Below are 20,413 nucleotides of genomic sequence, written 5' to 3' on the forward strand. Positions count from 1 at the left end.
CGGGAGTTACATCTGTGGATCTTCAGCATCACAATCCATCATGTCTTTGGCTTTCTCCCTGATCACACACTTAGAAAGGAGTTACTCCAGATAAAAGAAATGGGCACTCCTCTAGAAGAACACTTCCCATAGGCCCATCTCTTCTACAAAACAAATACAGTGGCCCTTCTAGGGCCCTTCAGTCTGTGAGGACAGCTAGCATGGCTTCATTCTCAAGGCCAGTTCTTCACTGAGAAGGATGGACAGATTTAAGACCCATGAAGCTGAAGGCCAGACAGATGCTGGACCACATCTAGCTCCTGCCAGAGACTCCACCTGGGCAGCTAGCCAGCCTCTCTCATGTATCCTTCTGCTCTCCTGAGCCAAGAAAAGCCTCCTCTGCTTCTCTCACCTTCAAAGACTAGTCAAGAGGCAGGGAAATGGGAGAGAGGGGCGGGGACTCTTGTGTCACCCTTTGCCTTCTCACAAATAAATCACTAGAGTGTATCTGACCTGAAAAAAGGGGGGAGGGGTTATGTTGTACTATTTAACTTAGTGCAAAAATGTCTTATGGGAAATCTTTTTAAAAGTCAGGATTTCTTTTTCCCCAAATCTACATGTCAACTAGGGCCTTGCATATAGAGGCAATCACTCTACCACTGAATTTCAAGTTGCCCATGCCCTAATCTCTTATCCCCAGAGTGGCACTATGTAGCTCAGGCTGGCTTTGAACTTATTATACATACACATTTCAGCCTAGGTTAGCCTCAAGCTTTGAATCTCTTGCCTCAGTTTCCCAAGCACTGGGATCACAGGTGTGTGTCACCCTAGCCAGCTACACTCTGAACCTTTAATCAGAAGATGGAAGAGGTAGGTTTGATGGCTTGATGCTTAGGTACCTACTTGATGGCATGGCTGGTATTTCATCCCCTCATGGTTTGGTAAAGGACCAGCAGTAGTGAGCTACAGCAGTTTCTACCAATCACAACACAGGGTGGATGCCTGGATCCGCCTACTCCTTTTCTATTATCATTTTCTACTTTCCAGATAATTATAAACATTCTTGCCCTGACACAAATATTTTCAGAAACAAAGCAGGGCACAAATAAATAGACAATTAATAATAATAATAATGTTTCTGTTTTGTTAGCCTCAAATTAAAATGTCTTCTTCTTGCTCATTTACTAATGAGCTCTGTCGTTTTAAGCAAGTAATTAACCTATGCTCTCCCATCTCATGTGTAAATTAGGGAAATAGCCTGTCCTAAATTCTTCATTGGATGCAGATAATTGAATGTGTGAGCAAATCCAACAGCACTTGGAAGGCAGGGAAAATCCAAACTCAAGATATTCCAGATGCCTATGATGTCAGCTTTGCACAGCTGGATTCATGAAAGAGCAGTAACCACATGGTTTTCTGTCTATAAACAGCAAGTACAACTTCTGTTGCAAACAGGTATTAACTCATGAAGATCACAGAGAAAAAGACATGAACTTTGAAGTATCTACTCCTACCATAAGGCTGAGCCTCCTAGTGAGTGCTACCAGCTTATCTCTAAGCTGAATATTCACTATGACATGGCTGGGGAGGCCTGGTTTAAGTTAACTCTCCTGTCCCCACACCTTTTAAGGCAGGCTGTGTTGTACAGAGGAAGCTGAGGCATGCATGGACTGAGCCAGGAGCCACTTAGCAGACAAATGGCAGAGCCAGAAGCCAACTGCATAGGCAAGTTGGCTGCAGAGATGCACTCTCACAGGTGACCACACCATGGTGACTACAACTCACTGGCTATAAGATGCATCAGAATTACACTGGGAAAAGAGAAGGGGCTCTCAGGGGTCACCTGGTCCACCCTCTGCCCATCATTAGGTAAGACACCATCATTGCACTGGATAGGGGACTGAGTCTCTTTGCAGCAGCAGAATGGCAGAGGAAGTTGGCCCCTTGTGAGGACTGTACCTTTAACCTGCACTGTGTCCTCATAGTTGCCCTGGACAGTGGCATCCGTGCTCGGGGTTGAGCACTTGTAGTAGCCTTGGTCGGAAGGCTGGACATTCTTTATGTGTAGCTCCACAGCATCATTGGCAGTTCTCCTCAACAGGATGTCTCCCCGCTGCAGCCGCTCCCGGTACAGCTGCGCCGGGAAGCCCACCTCCCAGGTGCTGGCGAGCTCTACGAAGCTGCTCCCCGATGACAAAGATGAGAAGCTCCAGTCAAAGTTCTGCTCGCTGGGGCCATCATAGTCACTGACGTTGCAGGGGATCACCAGCTCAGTACCCACCACTCGAACCAGGGTGCCCGCAGGGACTCTTACCACACGCCCGCGGCAGACAGCTGCAATGACAGGGAATGAGAGGTGGGCCTTTAATCATGGAATGAAAGTGATGCCTGAAGGATGCGTCTGCTCTGGGACCTAGGGCAGAATCGGAATCTCTAAGAAAATGGACCCTGCAGATGGGGATTAAGTCATTCCTGAAATCATGGGTTGGAAGTAGCACCTTGAACTGAAGGTCTTCCACACAACCAGCTTCCCAGGGCCGACAGGCAGATTAAATATGAAAAGTGGGCCAACCATGGCTCTTCTCTCAGGATTTAACAGATCATTATCGCAATGAGATCTGGAAAGGTTCTGTATTTCAGAAAAGGACATGGCTAAGCACGTATATTTATTTCTGCCCATCCCACATCAACCTTCATCCCTAGACATCATTCTCCAGACCTGATTTATAATGATGGATGTCAATTTTCAAATCCTAGAGCAGCCCGATGATACAATGATTTAACTCCTGTTATCTGACATTGGTTATAAATTATTTTAAAAATATGACAATTCCACCAAGTATTAATTTTCTATTTTCTGGCTCATTTCCTTCTCTCTACTCTTCACCCTGATCTAAATTCAGAAGGCGGATGGGGAAGCTAAGAGGGAGGGAGGCTGTCTGGTGCTGTTAGGAATACAGTGGCTTGTGGTGGGAGAGAAGCTCGGTGGACGGGGGACAATCAGCTGGCGCTGCCTGCCAGGAGAGCCTTGATCCACAGAGCTCTGGAGCAGAACCCTTAAGGACAGGTACTTGCAAGTCCCTTTAGAAGGTCTCACTGCAATGAACTTCATTCGGCACAATTTTGTGGTGTTTATGACCTGAATTTTACATTTCCATTTAGAACAGCTAACTGTACCTCTCTTGATATTCTACAAATAGGTACAGCAATGAGTTGCACAGGAGATAGCATGGGCTCTGTATCAAGGAGATAGGAGTTAAACCTCTCTTAGCTTGCTTTCCTTGATTATAAAGTGGGATAAGATGGTATCGGTGAATTAATAAAACAGAATGTTCAGCTGAGAGCCCTCTATGTAATATGGGTTCAACATGACGGGGCTCCCTATTGTCACTACTGTATTGTATTTCTGTGTGACTCATGAAAAATTCTTATACTGAATTCTGAAATCACAGCCTTAATTGGGAACATGGCCACAGAAGATGTCGTCGGGCAAACTGTGATGAGGTCATACGGCAGAGGTTACGCCTCTGAGGCAGTATGACTGGCAACCTTAAAAGGGAGCTAATCTGAACACACAGGGAGAATACTGTACATCGATGAAGAGAGAGATCAAGGTGATGCATCTAAGAACTGAGAACACCAAAGATTGGCAGTCAGCCAGCACAAGCTCAGGAGAGGCAGGCCTGCCTCTCCCTCTCAGCCTTAGAAGGCACAGACTCTGTGGCCACCTTGCTTTGACCTCTAGCTTGTAGAGAAAAGGCTGTTGTTAAAGCCACCTGGTCTGTAGCATCAGTTCTAAGAACTAACACATCAGGGCTGCTTGTTTATTGCTGGTGTAATTCATGGTTTTCAAACCCTATGGCCGCCTATTAGTGGATTCCAAAATGAATTTATAGTGGTCGTGTGTGCTTTTAAAAATGGAATTTTAAATGAACAGAAGCGATTAGAGTGCAAAGCACTTGGTAAGGGATAAATATTGCCATATACAGCACTTTGTTAGGTAAACAAAGGTGTGTGTGAATCAGATCACGATGCAAACCTAACATAAATTTGGGTCAGGGTTGAAAAAAAAAAGAGAGTCGAGGGTCATTTTTAAAAAACTAAATCTTGTTTCCTCTCACCTCAAACACATTATCAATTATCATTTCCTTTGAGAAAGGAAAAAGGAAGCAACCATGCCAGAGAAATACTGACAGAGACAGTGTGAAACACTGTTCAAGGAAGGGGACCAACTGTCTTCCTGTCCTAGCTGAGCTGGAGTCAGGCCCAAAACATCTTCACACCACTGTCCTTAAAAATCAAATAATGTAGGGCTGGGGATGGCACACAGAGTACCTGCCTCGTATATGTGAGGCCCAGGGCTCCACCCCAGCACTGAAAATAAAAGACAGATAGACAGAGACAGACAGATAGATATAGATAATAGATACATACATACATAGACTGATTGACTAAGGAAATGAAGTATTATATGCTTATAACTCCAGCTACTCAAGAAGTCAAAGACCATTTGAGTCTAAGAGTTGGCAGCTCCTTCACATAGCAAAACCCTATCTCAAAAACCTGGAGAAGCAAGAAGTGGGGAGTAGGGGGCCTACGCATGCTCTAAATACATCTGTATACACGTATGAAATTACTGAAGAACTTTTTTCCTTAAGAATTATTTATTTATTATATATAAGTACACTGTAGCTGCCTTCAGACACACTAGAAAAGGATATCAGATCCCTTTACAGATAGTCAGAAGCCATCATGTGGTTGCTGGGAATTGAACTCAGGACCTCTGGAAGAGCAGCCAATGCTCTTAACCTCTGAGCCATCTCTTCAGCTCCACTGAAGAACTTTTTAAAAATCAGAAGGAAAAATGTAAAAGTTGGTAAAGACAGAAGAATGGGGCAATTACGTATCCTTGCACAGAGCATGGGAGAATAACGCCAAGCCCTGCTGAATGACGCCATAAAACAGGCTGTCTTTTTCCAGCCGCAACTCAGTGACAACAGACACCACCCATGGCCTCAATCACTATTTGGAGCAGACTCGGCTGACCTTGAACCTCAGATCCTAGGAATGGAGACTTGGGCAAAGGTCAGGGAGATCACAATTCACTCTGGATATTTTCAGCTTCTCCTAAAGATACTTTTGCTCCTGGTAGACTCAGGTACTATATAGAGGATTCACTGTCTAGTTGCCACTGGGCAGCACTCCTGACCATATAAGGCAGCTACTTACAGAACAGCAGGTCTGGGTGAACATTCAGACAGAAGCAAAGAACAGCACGTGACTCTCTGGGTACAGCCAAGCCTTCTATAGCATTTCCTACACACTCCAACATGTGCACCCATGTATGCACATGCCTTTCTTCTGCTGGATATGGCAGTTTCTTGCAATTGGCCCTCATATTTTTAAAGCTAATTTCCATCTCTTGTAACTCAAAAGAGTTTTGAAATAAAATATCTGTCTACCCACAGTGACCAACCCTCTACAGCCGTGATCACCACTGCTCAAAATGGAAACAAGCAATCAATTCTTTACTTAATTTTAGAGACTAGCAGACAATTCGGGATCTCCAATGCTAACTTTCCTGTGACCACAGCACAGCAGTGACCTTCAGAGAACCACTGAGCCCTTTGCCCAAGTTTCAATCTCTATAAAGTGGGAACCAGAGCACCTGGGGAGATGGCTCAGTCAATGAAGTACCTGTCACTCAAGCATGGGGATCTGAGTTCAGATACACAGTGCCTACAAAGTTTTGAATGGTCTTGGACAAGTGTAACCTAGTGTGGTGGGGTGAGGCAGACAGATAAAGGTGGATTCCAGAGGTTTGCTGGTCAGCTTCAGTCTAGCTAATTGGTGACAGACCTTAACCCCCAAAAGGTAGAAAGCCACTAAGGAGAATATTCCATGTATACCTATAGCCTCCACACTTACATGCACACACATGCAGGCACACCTGAATACATGCAAACTCCTAAACATGAACATGTATACAAAGAAAAAAATGTGACCATGATCAACACTGTGTTCCATCCCTCACGCCTAGGCTGTGGTAAAGTTCAGATGAACCAGTACAAGTACTTACAACAGTGCCTGGCACATGGTGAGGGTCTCAGGTAATGTTTGAGGTGGGATACTCTAGAACAAACTTGACGATAACCATTCACCTTGCAAGGCTCACAAGAGAATTTCCAAATATGTAAATATTTCATATTTCTATCCCTTGGCAAAATGTCTCCAAGGCCTAGAGGCCGGGGCCTACTTTCCTTCTGAGGTTTCTGTCTTTATTCCTGGTGACTGGAGTTTTGGAAATGAATCCAGCTCATTATCTCAATTCTCCAAGCTTTTTCCCACATGGCTACCAGAATCCTCTCGTCTCATTTTTAATTTTTTTAAACACACAAATCCTGTCATTCCACAGATCAGAATATTTTCAAGATTTGTTTATTTTTTATTTTGTGTATCAGTATTTATATATCTAGAAGTCTATCTATATGCTATATGCATGCCTGGTGCCTGTACAGGCCAGAATTAGGTGCTGGATTCCCTGGAACTGCAGTTATACAGTTGTGAAATGGCATGTAGTTGCTAGGAATCAACCCCAGGTCCTCCAGAAGAGCAGCCATTGCTCGTAACCACTGAGCCATCTCCCCGGTCCTATGGATCAGAATTCTTCAATGGATGCTTATCACATATGGCAAATACTTCTCCCAGTAAGCCAGCCCCCTATACTGTGGCCACCCTGGTCCAAGCTGCCATTTTTCACCACCATTCTGCAATAACTCCCTCATTGGTTTCTTGGCTTTCTATCCACTACGATGCAACCTTTCAAAACCATACAGTAGATTACACTTTCCTCAGCCCCAAATTCTCCAGTCATTCCCCACTTCACCTCTAAATCCTTACTTTGTTTTCTGGACTCTATATTCTCTCATTTTCTTTCTCTCTCTCTCTCTCTCTCTCTCTCTCTCTCTCTCTCTCCCTCCCCCCCCCCCCCCGTGATACTCAACCACACTTAACTCTTAAGATTTCCTTAAACAGGCAAGAGCCAGTCTAACTTGAGGCTTTTAAAACAAGTTTTCGAAAATTATGCATATGTATGTATGAGTGTGTGTGTGTGTGTGTGTATGCGTGCGCACATGAATGCAGGTACCCATGGAGGATAGACACATCAAATGCCCTTGGATGAGACCTAACATGGTTGCTGAGACCTGAACATCTTCAGATACTTTGCAAGAGCACTTATCCACTGAGCTGTCTTGTCTCTCCAGCTCAAACCTCAGGGCACTTGCATATCATTTCAGGCCCGAACACTGGAGATCATTCACTCTACTGGTTCTTTAACCAACCTTTCCTGGTCCCCTACCTCCCATTTTTATTGACCTCAAAACTTCCTCTTACCAGTGGTCATTACTGTATCTTATATGTACTCATAGAGCATCATCATTATTATTAACCATCTATCTCTTCCCATTATGAGCCGTGACCATTGTGTATCTACTGCAGAGCCTGGTTCACAAGCCATCCAATAAGTATCTATCAAATGGAAGACACACAAGGTTCTTCATGACCTGGCCTATGGCTACCACTCTGGCTTCATTCCCTAACATCATCTCCACTAATGCTTTTACTTCAACAAAAACAAACTACCTTCCTTTCCGGAAATGCCACCATGTCCTGAGGTGCCTAGGTGCCTCTGCTTCATTGTCTCCTTTGGCCAGCATTCCTTCCCAACAATCCTCTTGCTCAGAGGAGGCTTCAGTACCATCTCCCCTCTGTGAAGCACCTCTTTCCCACAGGATCACTCAGGTACTCCTTCTTCGAATTCTACTGTAACCTATACAAGTGTTACAGTGTCATGGGGAACCAAGCCAGTGGAAGCAGGTGCTTGAAAGAGCAAATTCTCATCTGGAAACCTATGAGTCTGAGCAGTGTCCTGCTCGGGGTGTCCTCTCATCCGAGCAAAGGGAGATTTAAGACTTCAGTAGCAGAATTTCAACTTGTCAGCAGCAATCTGGTATTTAGTACAGATTCCCCTTAATATTGTAAAACAGCGGCAAACGATACTTAAAAATAAATAGAACTTGTAAAAGGGAGAGCATATGCAACTCTCAAATCAAGTAGAGTATCTGCAGAGCCACACTTGCCAATTTTTGTCACAACCTTTGGTAACAGCTGATGACTGAGGGAAAGAGGGGAAGACAAATTCCCTCTGGGTTTCCAAGTACTACCAGTGCTTCAAATTAAGAGTCCTAATTGTTTCTGAGCCTAGACAATGTTACCATAACTCTGCATAAAAATGCCTTTTATAAGGAACAATTTGGGGCCAGTGAGGTGACTCAGTGGCTAAGGGGTACTTTCTGTGCCAGCCCAGCCACCCTGCTCCATCTCCAAAAGGCATGCAAAGGTGGAAGGTGGAAAGCCACTCTACAAGTTGTCCTCTGACCTCCACCCACATGCTGAGGCACACATGCCTGACACAGGCAGGAGGACACACAGGAGTAATAAATAAAATGGTTTTTACTTTTAAAAAACTACTTTAAAAAATAAAGGTTTTATTTGTTCCTAGGGGTCAATAAAAGAAACCTTTATATGAAAGCCCTTTAGTTTAAAGTTTTGTGTCGTTTGTTTTATAGTCCAGGCTGGCCTCAAACTCAATGTCCTCAGACTCCTGAATGTTGGGAGTAAGTGCTTGTGTTACCCAGCCTGTTGGAAACCATTTCTCCACTAACTTTAAAGTACTACTGGGAGTTACTTGGGAGAGCACTTGTTTAACATGCGTGAAGTACTGGGCTCTCCCCCAGCACTGCATAAACTGAGCCTGTACGCAGGGGGATGAGAAGCTCAAGATCCTCAGCTACATAGCCAAGTTAGGCTAGACTACAGAGGCATCTGCCTCAGAAAAATTATCATACTGCATTACAAAAATCCACCTAATAAAAAGCCACTAAAATCTAGTTTAATAACCCACACAAATAGAACCACAATTTAAAAAAAAAAAAAAAAAAAAAAAAGACCAAATCTATTAAACAACTGTACTATCCTATTCCACAAAACACAACCAACACAGGTATCTTTGACCTTCTGGGTTTCTGAACACTTTAAATCTTCAAGGCATAAAAAGGGCACATAAAAGGGGATGAAGAAGGCTTCTACACCAAATGAGCTACTGCCAATCACTGTTGCTAAGAGCCCTGCACTTGCTGTGACAGCCTACTCAGCTTGGGATACCTCAAAACCATCCGGCCTCCGCACCCATTCACTTTGGATTCTTGGTGGAACACAGTCTAAGAACAGAGTCACGTGAGGGGAAATCTGAATGCTTATGACAAAACTCCAAGAAAACAAGAGTCTTGTGACCTCGGTTTCTTCAAAACATGGGATTGTTCTTGGAATCCATTTTTGTGCTCTTCCCAGTGTATCAAAAGGAGTGGGTTTATTTCAGATTACTTGTTATTGCTTGCTGTTATTAGTTATATGCCTCTACAGGAAAACATGTTTTTGCCACGTGCAGCCTGTCCTGATACATTTTATTCATGTGATTCCATGTATAAATTGTCTGATGCTCTAAATAAAGTTAGCTACTGCATGAGACTTCAGTCTGTCTCATTTTTTTAGGATCTGTTCTACCAGGTCCCCAATTAGAGCAGTGAATAGTTTATTTAATTTTTTTCTTAAGTCTACAGGGAAAAAATTATTTAATACAACTGCAGCTAACTTCATCTGTTACTATTCCAACCTGTAAATCCTCCCCCCTTCCCAAGATATAAAATTCATATTTCTTTTTGTACTCTGGCTTCAAGAAACATCAGTATTAGATATGACATTCAACTATGAAAATCATGTAGCAAAAACTGCAAATAAGTATTTCCTTCCTTTTTACTTTCCATGCAGCCTTGTGAGCTTAGCCTTTTATCTTAATTTATGGTTCTCTTTGCACTTGTCTGTGTATTTCATTGTAAGTTCTCTCGAATATTTGGGGGAGATAAATTAGGCATAGATCTAAAAGGTGGGTAACTGATTTCCCCTCATAGGAGACTGTTTCTCTATAATCGACTGGTGTGGATCAGACAGCTACCTTTGAGAAGCAGCACGGTGATCAGGTTAAAACAGCCTAGATCAATGCCTCCATGAGGGATGAATCAGAGTCATGTGAACCCAATGAAGTCCCAGGTCTCTGCTCTTGACAAGTTTGCCAGTTCTCAAGTGGTTTAGGTCACAAAACGTACATCCAAACACAGAGCTTCGAACACCTCACAGGGCCAAGAAATTTAACTCTCAAGTTCATGAACACAGTGAGGGCTAATCTGGAGAGCTGAAAATCAACTTGGGGGTGGGGACCAGCTGAGACTCGACCCTGGCAGATATGACACTGGGCTTGTCTTCACACAATGGATATCTCGAAGAGACATATCCGAGGGCAGGGCAAATTGCTGGGATGTTAAACACAAAAGAAAAACTACCGAGTTAAACCACACCTATAATCCCAGCACTAAGGAGGCTGAAGTCGGAGGATCCTGGAGAGTTTGAGGCCAGCACTGAGACTTCCAGGTCAGCCTGGGCAATAGAGTAAGATCCTGCTTCGAACTACAAATAGTTTAACAAGCGCACAAGCATTTTTAAAACATCCTCACAGGAGGAGGACACCAACACTAAAATTCTGAGTTCACAAAGCAAGGCAGCTAAATCTTTTAGCTGTAAGCCTGGAAAGGCCATGCTCTTGGATCAAAAACAAAGCTGGAAATGGAACTAGAACTAGCAAGACTATGCATACAAGTTACTCACTGGAGAATGTGAAGTTTCTTGATCTACAGGTGCATCAGGAAAAAAGCATATCTTCTTGGTCAGAAGATGAGATCATCCAGGGAGAGAACAGCTTCTCCATGTTCAACTACTGCTTATGGGACAATCACAACACTAGAACCATGACCAGAGAGACTGCTCCACAGAAGAGCACTTGCCTGGTAAGTGCAAGGATCCCCAGGATCAATCCCTATTACCACAAAGATTAAATTAAAACAATGAGCTGGCTGGGCAGTGGTGGCACACACCTTTGATCCCAGCACTTGGGAGGCAGAGACAGGTGGATTTCTGAGTTTGAGGCCAGCCTGGTCTACATGTAGAGTTCCAGGACAGCCAGGGCTATAAAGAGAAACCCTGTTTCAAAACAAACAAACAAACAAACAAAAAAACAAAACAAAAAACAATGAGCTGGAAAGATGTTTGGTGGTCAAGAGTGTGGACTGATCTTGTGAAGGGAGCTCAGTTCCCAGCATCCACTTTGGGAAGCTCAAAATCACCTTTGACTCCAGCTCTGGAGGATCTTACAGCTTCTTCTGGCCTCCGAGGACACTTGCACATACACATGCACATGCATGAATGGAGAAAGTAATAAACAAAAGTTTAAAAGTTTTAAAGTTTAAAAATAAGATGACAGAACCAAATAGCTAAATTAAAAGGGAGAAAACGCACACTAGAGACCGAGCCAAAGGGACGGAGATATTGGCGTTCCCAGACATGGATATTAAAACAACCATGATCCATTAAAGAAGTAGCAAAGAGGATTGTTACCTACTAAACTGGAATCTATTAAAATGGAAATCTAAATTCTAGAAATAAAAAATACAATAACTAATATTAAGGATTCACTAAGTGGCTGTGTTAGCAGATTAGTTGTAGCATAAAAGCATCCAGTAAGTGGATAAAAACATGCAAAGGAGGAGGAGAAATACAAGGGGCACAATAAAAAGGTTACAAATGTTTGTGCTAGAGTCCCAGAAGGTGTGAGAGAGAAACTAAATTCTTGAAGAGATAATGGCTGATATTTTTCTTAAACTGAACTATGTTTCAAAAACAAGCTACATTATATATCACAGCCAGGACAAATACTGGAGTGCAGCTCAGTAAAACTGCTGAGAGGCAAAGAAGGAAGTCATAGCACAACCGATAACTGACATTCAACAGAAACGATGCTCGTAAAACCACGGAATGGCAGCCTTAAAGTGGTTTTTTAAAAAAGTAACTGCCATCCTAGGGAAGGGGGATGGGGTACTTTTAAGTGGAAAGCAAAATAAATATGCTTTCAACAACCAATTCACCACAAGGAAAAGATAATTAATTGGCATCAAGAAGAAACACTAAGTGGAGTTCTTCAGACAGAGAGAGCTGGTTCATCTTGAAACCATGAAAACACAAGCAGGCAAAAAGACAGAAACAACTGTGTGGGTGGCACTACAGAAATTCAGCCAGTCTTGCTGTAGTATCAGTGACATCTTTTGGGTTCAATATACATATATGCATAAACATATACATGCAGTCTATATACATAGTGGAAATATACAAGTAGTAAGAAGAGTGGGGTCAGTGGGCAGAGACACTTGCTGCTGATGCTGATGGCCTGAGTTAGCTGGAAACTGACTTCGGTAAGATGTCCTCTGACTTTGTGTGCTCACATACATACACCGTTCAAAATAAATGAAATGCAATTTAGACACTGAGAAGTCAACAATGGACAGGATTTGTTTTTAGCAACTTTAATTAAACTTAAATAATTAAATAAAGCGTACATTTAATTAAATAGTTTACAAAATTCAAGCAAAATTAAAAACTTAGGCAAATTTCAACTTTTCTGCATTAATTCAGCTAAAAGTAAATTTGGCTGAAACAGTTACCGGTTAAATGTGTAATGATATGTGTTTTAATCTCTATGGTAACCACAAAGATGAAAGGCTGAGCCTGGAGTGGTGCGCATCTGAAATCACAGCACTTGAGAGGTGAAGGCAGGACGATTAGAAGCCATCCTGGTCTTCATGAGATCCTATCTCAAACAACACCAAACAAACAAAATAATGGGAGTTGAGGACAGAGAAGATAACAAATTGGGGAAGAAACAGAAAAATATCTTCCACCCAAAATCACCAGAGCATCGCTCAGGTATTTAGTCTGAAATATATTCTGTCTGATTTATTAAGAGCATATTATGTGTCCCTGATAGCCATGCTCTGAGCGGGGCACTGTTTGTAAGACTTCTGGTCCAGCAAACACACCAGCAGGTAGGTTCCTAGCCTACCACAAATTAAGAGGAAGCCTGAAAAGTTGGCCTGAAGAGGGTTGGGCCAGCTTAAGTGAGAGACTGAGTCCCCCGCCTGGTAGCTTATGCACTGAGCTATCATACAACCCCAAGCTAGGTCGGTTCTGTCTCTGTTGAGTCTGTCTGCTCTGAGAAAAGGAGAAAAACAGCTGGAAATTCCTTCTGAAATATTTCATATTCCCCAGTGGCAATATGAAGAAGGTAGGCAAGAAAGCAACAGAAAACCGAGCCGTGAAGAAATAGAGTTGTAATAAGTAGACAGGTGAGAGACGGTAAAAGAGGCTTGTTAAAATGATTCCAGGGAAGCAACAATACCAAAAACCAGAGCCCCCCAGGGTCTAAACCACCAGCCAGGGAACACATAGGGAGGGACCCAAGACTCCAGAGGTATATTTAGGGGAGGATGGCCTTATCAGGCATAGGTGGAAGAGGAGCTTCTTGGTCCCATTAAAAAATAAACACAGAGTGAAGGGGAATGTGAAGGTGGGGAGGGGATAGTTGGGGGAGTAGGTGCGGTCACTGCCTCATAGAAACATGAGGAGGGGGATGGGATGGGGGGTTTCTGGGTTTTGGGAGGAAGTGGGGTTAGGGGTAAAATCTGAAATGTAAATATTACAACCAATTTTAAAAAGGGGGGAAAAAAAAGAAAAGTTGTTAGAACCAACATCTTTAAAAAAAAATGTCAGCCCCCTGGGGGGGGGAATTTTTTTTTCCCTGATAATAAAACTTGTTCTGAGAATTGTAAAAAAAAAAAAAAAAAAAAGAGGAGGCTTATTACTTGGATGCTCTGCATCAGTTGGTATGGGATCAATCAACGAGTACACAGGGGTACCCATGGCTCCAGCTAGATATGTAGCACAGGATTGCCTTATCTGACATCACTGGGAAGGGAGCCCCTTGGTCTTGTGGAGACTTTATGACCCAGAATTGGGGAACACTAGGCTGCTGAGGCAGGAGTGGGTGGGCAGGTGGGGGAGCACCCTCATAGAGGCAGGGGAGGGAGGAAGGGATAGGGGGCTTGTGAAGGGGAAACTGTGAGGGGGGATAACATTTGAAATGTAAATAAAGAAAATAACCAATAAAAAAATAAAGCTTTAAAAGATGAAATAAAAAAAAAAAATGATTCCAGGGGGTCAGAGACTCTGCTCAGTGGTTACCTACTGGTCTTGCAGGACTGGAGTTTGGTTCCCAATACTCAAGGTGGGTAGCTCAGAAGCACCTGTCCCTCTACCTCCAGGGCATCTGACTCCCTTTTCTGGACTCCAGGGGCACCCACATAACACAATACAAAAAAAAACCTGAAAGTGATACCAACACACACACACACACACACACACACACAGCTAACGTGATCAGCAGATGGTTAACAATGGAGAGCTGACTCCAGATTACCATCTCCCTCCCTTTAGAATACTCCAGAAAGTAATTAGAAGCCTTCATGATCCCTGCCTGGATCAGGAGTAGCTGAGGAGAGGCAGGAAACGCAGGGCAAGGCTTTCAAAGTAAACGACTACACTCGCAATGCGCTCGGCAGTAAGTTCTACCGGCAAACGCTGGAATCATTAAGAGAAATGAGACAATAAAGACCAAACTTTATTTATTGATCCTTTTCCACCTCCCCCTGATAGCCAGGGGAAATAATTTTATTTTTCAGGTTATCATGAACATTATTCTAAATCAAGACCTGCAGAGTGTGGCCTAGCTACAAAGCAGTCTTGCAATCTGTTCCTATTATTGCTCAAATTTTTATCATCTGGCTTTCAGATTGGAGCCATTTGTAAGATATGTATCAGCTGCTACGATGACAGTGGTACAGGCAAAACTGGGCCCTGAAATAAAGATCTCGTGGTGCTTCGGTTATCAAAGACACTGAAAAAGCCCAGCCAGTACAGGAGACCAGGTGCCCATGGAGTCCTAGAAAGACCTCCTAGTCCTCATGTGAGCTGGAGATGACCACACACAGAAGCAAACCTTACAGTGAATGCCTCTACTAGAGTTCCTGCCTCAACAAATTAAAAACTTTTGTCTGCCTAAGTCTGCCCCTGAGAGCTCTGGCATCAGGGGAGCATGCCAATGCTCAACCAGACAGTCCCTCGGTGATGGGAATGCCATGTGTACACATTAAACAAGTTACAGCCAACAGAGAATGTGAAATAAAGTCACACATGGCAGTACTTCAAGAATGCCATCCCAAAGCAAATATGGTTCTACTAGAATGGGCTTTAAAAAAAAAAAAAGTTCAGTTAAGTGCCACTGGGTGATGGCAGTGGCATCAACTATGCACGCCTTTCATCTCAGCACTCGGAAGGCTTGAGGCAGGCAGATCTCTGAGTTCGAGGCCAGCCTGGTCTACAGATGGAGTTCCAGGACAGCCAGGGCTACACAGAGAAACCCTGTCTCAAAACATCCTAAAAAGCAGTTCAGTGAAGAGCTCACTGCTGTGACTGGGACATACAATGTCTTCTGTAATACAATGTATCCAACAGGCTCATGTGATTGTAACATACAATGTCTTCTGTAATACAATGTATCCAACAGGCTCATGTGATTGTAACATACAATGTCTTCTGTAATACAATGTATCCAACAGGCTCATGTGATTGTAACATACAATGTCTTCTGTAATACAATGTATCCAACAGGCTCATGTGATTGTAACATACAATGTCTTCTGTAATACAATGTATCCAACAGGCTCATGTGATTGTAACATACAATGTCTTCTGTAATACAATGTATCTAACAGGCTCATGTGATTGTAACATATAATGTCTCCTAGAATACAATGTGTCCAACAGGCTCATGTATTTGAACACTTAAGTCTCCATATGGTGGTTTTGTGTTTGTGGAATCTTTTTAAGAGGTGGAGTCTAGCTGGAAGTACAGTCTGGTTCTACATCCCATCTGCTCTCTACTTCCTGTTCTACCAAGAAGTGAGATGGTGAAGAGCACCAGATGTACACACTCTTGCCGACATGGAATGACCTGCCTGCCACCCTCTACCAAGGACCAGACCATGTTGACCGAATCCATGAGCACAAATAATCCCGTCCTCTCTTTCAATCGCTTCTTGTTGGGCATCTCCTCAGGACAAGAAAATGACCAGTGTATTAAGATACACTGGACAAATATGAATTATTAATTCAATAAACAACTGCAGTGCAAGGAACACCATGCTAGGCCACAGGCACATGAAGTGTGCCAGGCATCTTGAGGGGGAACAGTATAACAAAATGCTAACAAGTGATGTGAGGCTACAAGAAGCAAGCACTCCCCCTCCACAGGCCTCAGAGAAGCAGGCTTCATGCAGGGTCATTATTCTAGCTGCATCTTTGAGAAACAGTAAGGTAAAGGGAAGGCTGAACAGAGACACAGAAGGTGAGTGGCCTCAACAAAGATCTCCATGCAGAGTGGGTACCCAGAGCAGACGTGGCAGCCCATGGATTACTCCGGGCCCTCTCCTCTACTGAATAACAGGGAAGGGAAACGAGAGTCAAAGCCAGAGGTGGCAGCTGCGTTCAAGGGTTTGGGAAGCTAATAGCCAGTAAAAACCATTTTCCAAAGGAAACAGTAAACTGTAATCTTCCTGATGCTGCAGCTCTTTGATACAGCTCCTCACACTGCGGTGACCCCCAACCATAAAATTATTTCGTTGTTGTTTCATAACCGTAATTTTGCTATTGTTCTGAATCATAATGTAAATATCGGATATGCAGTGTATCTGATATAAAACCCCTAAAGGGGTTAAGACCCACAGGTTGAGAACAAGTGCTCTAGAGAAAACCTGTGAGGTTCAGACAGATTGAAATGTCCATTATGCAGCTGAAGGGATAGTATAACTAACAGGCCACAGGGGTGAAGAAGGGTGGTCCAGAGAGTGAAACCAGATTCTCTCAACTATCTTTATGTGATAGCCCCCAGGCCTGCAGTCCTCTGTAGCCATTTATATCCAGACATCTCTTAGCCTTTACATGATGTTCCCTGGGTCACAAGGGAGAAAACAGGCTTGTATCCACCTGAACAAGAACTAATGGGTTCTTTCCAGCCAATGCTTCCTCTGCCTTGAATAACCATTACCTCCTGCATAACAAACAATGATGGTACAGAAGACTGTCAGAGATGAAGAGCTGAGAAACAGACTCTCAGGTCACAACTCACACACAGGCTGGTGGACCATCAGCTAACTGAACTCAACCTGACAGTGCTTCCAGTTCTGGGGCCTTTGAGAGACTGTGATAGGCTGAAGGCATAGATCTTTAATGCTACATTATGAAACTGTGGGGTTTAGAGTGTGTCGACTTGGCTGAGCACAATCTACATTCTCCAGAATCATCCTCTCCCTGTAACTCTGGACAAGACAGAACGTCACAGAAGATTTGGGAGGTAGGAGACAAGCCAAGGGCCTTCTGCTCTGGAGGTCCTCAAGTTTAAAGAAGGGGGACAGAGCAGAAGTGCCCTTGAGCCCAGCTTGTCCTTGTTCTTTGTCTCTTCTCTCTTGCCAGATGTTGCTTTTATGGACTGACTCCATGATCCCTCCCCCAAGACCACTGGGCACTTGGATGCCAGCACAGAAGTAAACAATGAGGTAGATATCCTTCAGATCCCACAACAGTCTCTGGAGACTCCAACTGCTTGTTCCTGGTTCCTCCAGTCTTCATCTTGCCCACCCATCCAAGCACAGGAAGGCCAATCAGTGACTGGCTCCTGACCAACTGACTCTCCTTCAACTTCACTTCTTCAGCTCTTCTGGTAGTTGTATGAAACCTAACTCCTATCCCATAATATTCATAGTAACTCCACCTTCCTGCTAGAACTTAACCTAACTGAGCAAACCAAATGTTCAATCAATGCCCTTAAGGACTTGGTACCAACCAGAACCACTGGACAGTTACAGCACTGCTCTCTATAGTCTGTAAACTATGCTCACAGGATTCAATACTCACCCAGGAGAGGATTAAATAAGGGAACTGAGATTGAAAAAAGTCCTGTGACCAAGTGACAATTTTTTTTTTTAAGGAGATGCAAAAACACCACCTTGAGGCAATCTGTACCGTTGACTAGACAGAATAATCCAATAAACACAAGATGATTAAAGTGACTCTCTGACCATGGACCACAGACAAAGCTGAGGCACTAGCTATCCACAAGGATTACTTCAGCATATTCTATAAAATTAACAGCTGCTAGAGGCCCAGGCTCTGCCTAGCATCCCTCGCTATTCAGCCACCCTCAATCCTCTCCACCTACAAACGGGCCAGCATTGCCTGCCAAGTTCTGTGTGAACACCTGGTCCTCTCTGAGCTACACATTTAAAGAGAACAGAGGATAGCATCAGGCTGAAACTCGCAAATGGGCATGAAAGATGCCTGAGCTGAATCTGGGGTAACACTCCCCAACTCCCTACCTGGTTAGATTTTGTATTACTGTTTCTTAAGCCAGTCACTCCTCTTCCTCTGACTTGTGTGTCCCTCCTCAACCTGTTCTTGAAGTTCAAAGGTACTGAGGGTGGAGTGGAGTCCATCCCAGCTTCCCTGATAAGGCTCAGTTAAGGAGCTGAGTGTGAGCCTTTGTCATGCAAGGAATCAGATGGGAAGATTCTGGGTTTGTGTGGCTAGAAAAGATAGACATTAATGAGACAGGAATGAAATTGCCTTGCATTCACAAATTCTTTGTGTAGACCCACTGTGTGTAGAGCAATAGGAATTGATAGGTCCCCTATTGGCCTATGGACAGGACAGAGGTACAGCACAGTCAGGGGGTGGGGGTGACCCTACAACAAGAAAAACATGAAGTAATTAAAGAAACAGAGGGACCTAAAGCATTTCAGGGAAGTCACAGCCTGAAAAACAAACAAAACCAATTGTGTTCAACTCTATCACGTGACACTCTTAATCAGGTGACATTTTCCCAAGACTCAGCCTTTTCTATGTAAAAACTCCAGATATAGGCATGCCCAACCTTTTTATAGAGAATGACCTCAATAAAGTCCAATCTGGGGAACCATGTGATCAAGTTACATAAAACAAAGAAAAATAAATAAATAGTATACTTTAAGTTTACGATTTGGTGTTGGACAACATGCACGGCTCTGCTCAACTGCTTGCAACACACACCCTCCCATTCAAGTCATCCTTTACTCCAGCTGCAAGTTTTCTTTATTCATTCAAAGCCATTTCAGGAGAGGGTGGGGTGGCACATACCTGTAATCCCAGCACTTGGGAGGTCGATAAAAAAAGGATCATAAGTTTGAGGCCAGGCTAGGATTTATCATGTGCTTTAAAAAAAAAAAAAAAACTAACAGAAAATAAAACAGCCAACAAGCACTTACAAACCAGTGTATTTCTTTGCCTGCATTCTTCCATCTGCTTGGAAAACCCACGCCCTCTCAGCCAGACAAAACCTACTGAATTTCAAGACCTAATGAGCTCAAATGAGTCCACACTTCTGAAACCTCAGTGCCCACCCAGGCAGCTTTCCAACGGTGTCTGCAGAGGGCTAGCCCATCCATCAGCATTCCAGGCTGTCAGTCTCCCTCACTGGAGGGACAGATGGCTTCCTGCACACCCAATCCCCAGCCCAGCTTGATGATGCCGGTACCTGCGACCACTTCTCACTCCATAAGATCCTGGAGTCTCAAAAGCATCATAAACCTTTGGGCCCTCATCCTGGTGAGTTAACAGGGATACTTAATCTCATCAATTTTAGAAACAGTCCCTCAACCAAGCTCTTGGCCGAGCTCCTCACAGAAAGTGAAGGGCACATGTCTGGAGCAAGTGTGGCACCTGGCAAAGTCAATGAGATGAGCTGCAAGCAGCACAGCAAGTGACAGCCTGCCAGTCTCCATATTCTCAACACCAGCTCCCAAGATGTCACAGTGCTCCTCTCTTCAGTAGTAACAGGCAGGTGCTTCAGAGCCTTAATGAAAGGCTCTCTCTCTATACACACCACTAAAGCCTTTAGAAAGGCACACAGAGGCTGGGTGACCCTGGCAGTGACACCAATGAACAAAGAAGCACACCTGCCTTCATATACCTTTCTCCAAAGCTCCTCTACCTGCAGTGGCAGAATGCTCTCCAACCTCCTTAAACGCTCCTAACTTTCAGTCTTTAACAATCATTGGACATTTCTCCAAGGCCAACTCTCCTCCTATTGATGTCAAACAGGTTTGTCAGCTATGGAATCAAGGGACCGAGTCTATGTCCTTAATGTGCCCCAGGTTCTAGAATAATGACTCTGGCACAGGGTAGATAACAAGTAATGGCTTGAGAGGCAGACAGTGAGACGTGGCATGGGCTTCAGGCAGCAGTTTCGCTGTCCTACCCTGAGACGTGCCTCAGAGCTGGCTGCCTG

General features: G+C 43.8%; 1 protein-coding gene across 1 annotated transcript in view; it reads right to left on the reverse strand.

Moving 5' to 3' along the window:
- Positions 1-20,413, reverse strand: part of Ptgfrn (prostaglandin F2 receptor inhibitor) — a 70,107-nt gene that overhangs the window by 37,664 nt on the left and 12,030 nt on the right. Inside the window, exon 2 of the mRNA XM_034499983.2 lies at positions 1,939-2,313. Within this exon, the coding sequence (XP_034355874.1) occupies positions 1,939-2,313 (375 nt within the window). The remainder of the gene's footprint in view (positions 1-1,938; positions 2,314-20,413) is intronic.

The sequence above is a fragment of the Arvicanthis niloticus genome, chromosome 4, assembly GCF_011762505.2.
Source record: "Arvicanthis niloticus isolate mArvNil1 chromosome 4, mArvNil1.pat.X, whole genome shotgun sequence".
NCBI lineage: Eukaryota > Metazoa > Chordata > Mammalia > Rodentia > Muridae > Arvicanthis > Arvicanthis niloticus.